The sequence below is a fragment of the Somniosus microcephalus genome, chromosome 11 (genome assembly GCF_052327205.1).
Source record: "Somniosus microcephalus isolate GS21.2 chromosome 11, FLI_Smic_1.0, whole genome shotgun sequence".
In the NCBI taxonomy this organism is placed as follows: Eukaryota; Metazoa; Chordata; class Chondrichthyes; order Squaliformes; family Somniosidae; genus Somniosus; species Somniosus microcephalus.
This window is the reverse complement of record NC_140997.1, coordinates 179,177,018-179,183,017: the sequence shown is the minus strand read 5'-3', so window position 1 is coordinate 179,183,017 and position 6,000 is coordinate 179,177,018. Positions and strand designations below refer to the sequence as shown.

The following is a 6,000-nucleotide window of genomic DNA, read 5'->3' as shown; positions in this document are numbered from 1 at the left end:
GCGTCCTTGACAGGGGTAGTGACAGCCATTCCTCGACTGCCCTGAACGCTGCATGGATATAATCCGCTGTCGGGCTTCCTGTGAAAGTTCATGGTTCACATTTCACTGTAACGAGGGAATGGTTGTGCCGGAGGAGGCCACTGCATCTCCCCGGTGAGCCCTCTCCCCGGGGCGGCCAGCGTGCGCTCACCTCTCTCTGCCCCGACTGTTCCAGGTAAGAACCGACCGACCGATCGATCGATCGAGTGGCGGGAGAATCAAAGATCAGAGCTGGCGGGCGCGGGAAACAATCCGAAAAGAGGTTTGTGCACTGAGGGGAATTGGTTCTACCCGTTTATATCACCGGACATTGGCAAAAATAGGGTCAGGAGACAGATTGGCGCTTTAAAAAGAATGGGGAAGGGGCGGGGTGTCTCGTAGTCCAGTCAGAACTAATTAATTCATTTTATACCATTGAATTATGACTTAATTAACACCCGATAAATAAATCGACCCCAACCCCTTTTACATGCAGATTTACTTTTTGACCCCCACATAACTGATAGATAGCCCCGTGCTGATGAAAGTTCTCAGTGGATGGCTTGTGTTGGTGAGGACGCGCTGTGCTGGGTTATTCCGCTTTCTCTCTGCTAAATGTCTCCTGGATGCAGTTTATCTCGGAGAAGCGCAGGGGATGTTGCTTAAAGAAAGCGCTGAGGCATATGCTTTGCATACTGTCGGGAAAGGGGTCCTTTGGGGGGAGGCGAAGAGCACAAAATGTGCAGATCGCCCCTGGGTCAGGAGTGATGGCGGGACCGAGCAGTAAGCCGGTGGCTGCAGGACGCTGCTACTGAACACGATGCGCCTCCCGTCACAGCCAGTGCTCGAATCGTCCCGACTCGCTCTTCCCGGCATCTGAGCAGTGTTCGGCACTGCTCTCTCCAAGCATCTCTGGAAATCTTTCTGGCAATACCGCCTGTCAGACAATTGTTAAGACGTAGCCAAAAGAAACGGCAGCGACTTCCCGGGGGCTCATCGGATCTTTCGGTTCATTGGAGATGACTTGTCTTTGCCCTTTTTTAATAACCAGGACCGCCTGCGGAGCTGAGTAAAGTGATGTCCCGTGTGTTCTGGAAATGCTTCTGGTCAGGACAGGAGAGTAAATAATCAAGTATTTTCTGATAAACAATGACTCCGTTGCAATTTTGATGGGTAAAGCAGTGCTGAAGAAACGGTAGTGGCAGCATTCCCACACACTCGTCTGTTACTCCTAGGTGAGTGTAAATGTATTAAACAGCGTAGGAGGGCACTGATTCTCCAGCAGGCTCCCAGCTTTCAAAACCAGTTTACCGACCGAGAAACCAGCAAACAAGCGTTTTTTTCCCCCATTTAAACTTTCTCGGCAGCTGCTGGTTTAGCCATCGGCCGGGATTGTACCTGGGGTCTGTCTGAAATCTTACTCTGGTTGATATGCAAGGGTTTCTATTTCCAGCATTAAAAGCGAAAGCCTGTAGTTTGCTAGGCGATGCTGTTTCCGAGAGCTGAAGGCAGTATAAGTTTATTTCATACTTCCTGCTTTGCAGAGACGCGATGGTATCTACAATGTCTGTGTTCCTGTATATCTGGATAACCGCCTGCGCCTTGGTGTTCAGTCACGGAGCTCTTCCGCCAACACTCGAGCAACTTTATCTGCACCGGCCAGGTAAGAGCACTGTCGGCCCCGTGTACAGGTAGCCTGGAGTCTGTAGTACGGGGACAGAGTCCCGCCAGGCTCTGGCACGGGTCACATCTGACCCGATTTCTCTTGGAAGTGACCGATGGGAGTTGAACTGGACTAGAGGCGGACAGGGTTGGGATTGAATTTTTAGCAATCTAGCACCGTGCATTTTCAGGAAATTAATGGAAAGATCCAAAACGTTGCTAGAAAGACGAGCCGTGAATCACGCTGGTGTGGGACAGCGGACGGTGGGAGTGACCCAAATAGGAGGACAATCGGAGGGAAGACATTGGGAAGGAGTACGGCCAGTGGGAGGTTTGATGTGCGGGTGGGAGAGAATGGGGGGGGGGGACAGCTAGTGAGAATTGAAATGCTGGAACAACCCGGTGCACTGGAGGAAGGAAGTGCGAGCAAACGAGGCAGGGGGATCAGAGCGCCGCCGACAGATTTATTTTGTGATGTGATGCTCTACATGCCCGAAGAGGCCGCTTTGTAAGAGGGACAGGCTGAGAGCAGGGCATGCGGAGCGAAACGGCAAGATGACAAATGTCTGAGCGCAGCACCGCGTTCAAAGCATCGCAGCTCAGCCCTTTCCTCCTGCGAATCCCCGGCAGACAGCCGCTCTGCACCAAGAATGACCAAGATTGATGACATTCAAATCCCAAGCAGCCCCTTCCAATCTCTCAAGATATAATCCACTACATTGACAGATGAGTGGAATTTGACGTGACGTAGATCTCATTCAAATCGCCCTCCACCTGTACAGGAAAGAAGCGAGTGGCAGTTCAGTGCCAACCCATTGGTGCCAGCTCTAGTTCTGCTGTCAAATCACCAGGACCGTGTAGGCGCCAGTGCCACGCACGGGGATGGATCAGGCCACGGATCTAAGCCCCTCCGAGGAAGGATCTCTCATCAGACCATTCACACAACAGTGGCTGGTGATAACTGATCGATGACAAGTGTTCTCGCGGTCCATTCGTTCCAACAGATAGAGTCCGGGAATAAAGAGCTTCAGCTAAAATATTAAAGGTCGGCACTGCATTTGTGAGCGGTGTTACTATATCTGAACTGCAGGTTGCACATTATAGAAATATACTATAACCGATGCTAATTCCAATGTTTTAAATAGTAAGGTTAGAGGGTTGCCATCTGCAGAGTAAACTGGGTGCAAGTGATAATCTATTGATCCCCTGACTGACGTTCTCGGCTTGCTCTCACCTAGGCGGGATTGATTTTTATTGACATCGCATGTCTGCACAGAGACACGAAACTTTGTATAGGGGAATTTAGCAGTGGAAGTAATTAGCGATTATCGTGTAGCGAAGCTTTGCGTTTTATTGGAAAGACAGAATCTTAACGTGCCTTATTCAGCACAGCACGTGTACTATCCACCGAATACAACAAGCTTCGAATGGTATAAGACAAGTATGAAGCAACGATATGTAGAATAGCAAATCCCATTTTAAACAATGTGTACCTATTGCAAGACAAATGGGTGATTGGTAATATTTTTACAGTAATGAGATTTCAATTAGAAATAGAAAACAAAACTGGTAAAGCAATTGACACGGGCAGATTAAAGGATTCTGTTTCGATTTCTATCATTGACGCGATGGAACATATTAAACTTGCGTCATCTAGATCCAAGCATACTGGCCATGAATCTACAGAGTGAAGACAATTACTGCTGCTAATATAGTTCAGATTATCAATTAGGAAATTTAATGAGAATCACGTTCACTTACTTTCTAAACTACAAACGTCAGGGTTCCAATCCCCTTTCACAAGGAGAATCAATGAGAAAAGCGAGTCTGCGAGATAAACTGAAAACCCCATACTAGTGTACTGGGGCAGCAGTGAGCCCTAGAAACCGATGCGACCTTCTCTTCTAACTCGGAAAAGGCAGAGGTGTATTCATCCTCGTGCAGAAACTTCAAGGTAATCGAAGAATGGAACATGTAAAACTTGAAAACAGGCGTTCGTTCATGGCCCGCCTGTCTGCTACCTGTGATTCGAGAGGCTGAACCAGCTGCTACCTGGGCGCATGCATTTAAAAGTTTCCCCGAAATACTTTTTCCACCACTGACAAGTCAGCAGTGCCCAACTTGTCCCATACTCGAAATTACAGGGCTCCATTTTACCACTTTAACATTCAGTATGACAAATTGTATCATTACAAAAGCCATGTATAGTTGTTTGCTCCTAAGGATATATTTTAATTATACATCATGCTTAGCTAGCAATAAGCAACAAGGCTATTTTTCAAGCAGCAGTTCTGATGATGTCAAAACTTCCAGCACAAGCGGTTAATAAACATCAAAGTAAATACCAGATTAAATTATATTTACTGCCATGATGTTTTAGATGAAAGGGTATCAAAACTAATGGTGATTTAGGGCCTGAATAAGTTTGACATTACAGGTGCTGTACTATTAACACTGTGTGGAGTCACTCTAGCCAACTTCAGTAGTCTAAGGGGCTGCAAACGAGCAAGCCAGTTGTCAACCTACCTGTTTCCGAGGCCAGTGGTTCTCAACTCTTCCCCCCCCAAAATCTAAATACTATAATCTCCTTGCTCGTTTACATTTTTGAATGTAAAGTTCATCAGCGTCCTGTTAAAGGGACTTGCATGGAAGTTTCCCAGGGCTGTCCGACATAGTGAACATAGATGTGAAAACGTTGCTATTCCCTTCGGCTGAAAGGTAATCCTACAGATTCAGCAACATGCCTAATGAATACTTTACTGCAAAACACCTGCCTGCTCTGCCTGGCGTGGGATTTGGCTCGGTGACTCCTGTTCGGAACACTGGTACCGTTTTCGGTGTACCCCTCCCTCCGCCTGCCGGCTCACTACACAGTTGCTGACTGTTACAGGGTTGTTTTCTTCCCCTTTTACTCGTCTGTGCTGGAATATCGCTGACACACTGCCTAGTGTGGGGCAGGGCGGGGGGACGCCGCTTTAGTCCGGGTCCAGTCACAGGCCCAGCTACCGTACTCTGTGAACGGAAGCTCGGCTTGATCGTCATTCCAGGCCCTTGGACAAGGCTGACGTGGTGGTGGTGGCGGCTGCTTCCTACCCTCCCTCCCCCGCGCGAATCCATTCCCGCTGTCTCTGGGGCCGCTCGTCTCTCTAAGGATTCTCAGTCAGTCCGAGGTGCTGCTAATCCCGTTACGTGTCCGTTTCCAGAGCTGCCTGGGCCCCGGTGATCACTTACCAGTGTCCCGCTGTGCGAATGCCCCAGGCCCCCCCGGGTCCCGCTGTGTGAGTGTACCAGGCCCCCCAGTGTCCCGCTGTGTGAGTGCACCAGGCCCCCCAGTGTCCCGCTGTGTGAGTGCATCAGGCCCCCCAGTGTCCCGCTGTGTGAGTGCACCAGGGCCCCCCAGTGTCCCGCTGTGTGAGTGCACCAGGGCCCCCAAAGTCCCGCTGTGTGAGTGCACCAGGCCCCCCAGTGTCCCGCTGTGTGAGTGCACCAGGCCCCCCAGTGTCCCGCTGTGTGAGTGCATCAGGCCCCCCAGTGTCCCGCTGTGTGAGTGCATCAGGCCCCCCAGTGTCCCGCTGTGCGAGTGTACCAGGCCCCCCAGTGTCCCGCTGTGCGAGTGCACCAGGCCCCCCAGTGTCCCGCTGTGCGAGTGCACCAGGCCCCCCAGTGTCCCGCTGTGCGAGTGCACCAGGCCCCCCAGTGTCCCGCTGTGCGAGTGCACCAGGCCCCCCAGTGTCCCGCTGTGCGAGTGCACCAGGGCCCCCAAAGTCCCGCTGTGTGAGTGCACCAGGGCCCCCAGTGTCCCGCTGTGTGAGTGCACCAGGGCCCCCAAAGTCCCGCTGTGCGAGTGCACCAGGGCCCCCAAAGTCCCGCTGTGCGAGTGCACCAGGGCCCCCAAAGCCCCGCTGTGCGAGTGCACCAGGGCCCCCAGTGTCCCGCTGTGTGAGTGCACCAGGGCCCCCAAAGCCCCGCTGTGCGAGTGCACCAGGGCCCCCAGTGTCCCGCTGTGCGAGTGCACCAGGGCCCCCAGTGTCCCGCTGTGCGAGTGCACCAGGGCCCCCAAAGTCCCGCTGTGCGAGTGCACCAGGGCCCCCAAAGCCCCGCTGTGCGAGTGCACCAGGGCCCCCAAAGCCCCGCTGTGCGAGTGCACCAGGGCCCCCAAAGCCCCGCTGTGCGAGTGCACCAGGGCCCCCAAAGTCCCGCTGTGCGAGTGCACCAGGGCCCCCAAAGCCCCGCTGTGCGAGTGCACCAGGGCCCCCAGTGTCCCGCTGTGTGAGTGCACCAGGCCCCCCAAAGCCCCGCTGTGTGAGTGCACCAGGCCCC

General features: G+C 52.5%; 1 protein-coding gene across 1 annotated transcript in view; it reads left to right on the top strand.

The window, feature by feature from the left end:
* The first annotated feature begins 534 nt into the window (after positions 1-534).
* The window catches only part of LOC147111029 (chemokine-like protein TAFA-1), a 542,636-nt gene continuing 537,170 nt past the window's right edge, over positions 535-6,000 (top strand). Inside the window, exon 1 of the mRNA XM_086001473.1 lies at positions 535-1,681. Within this exon, the coding sequence (XP_085857599.1) occupies positions 1,570-1,681 (112 nt within the window). The 5' untranslated portion in view covers positions 535-1,569. The remainder of the gene's footprint in view (positions 1,682-6,000) is intronic.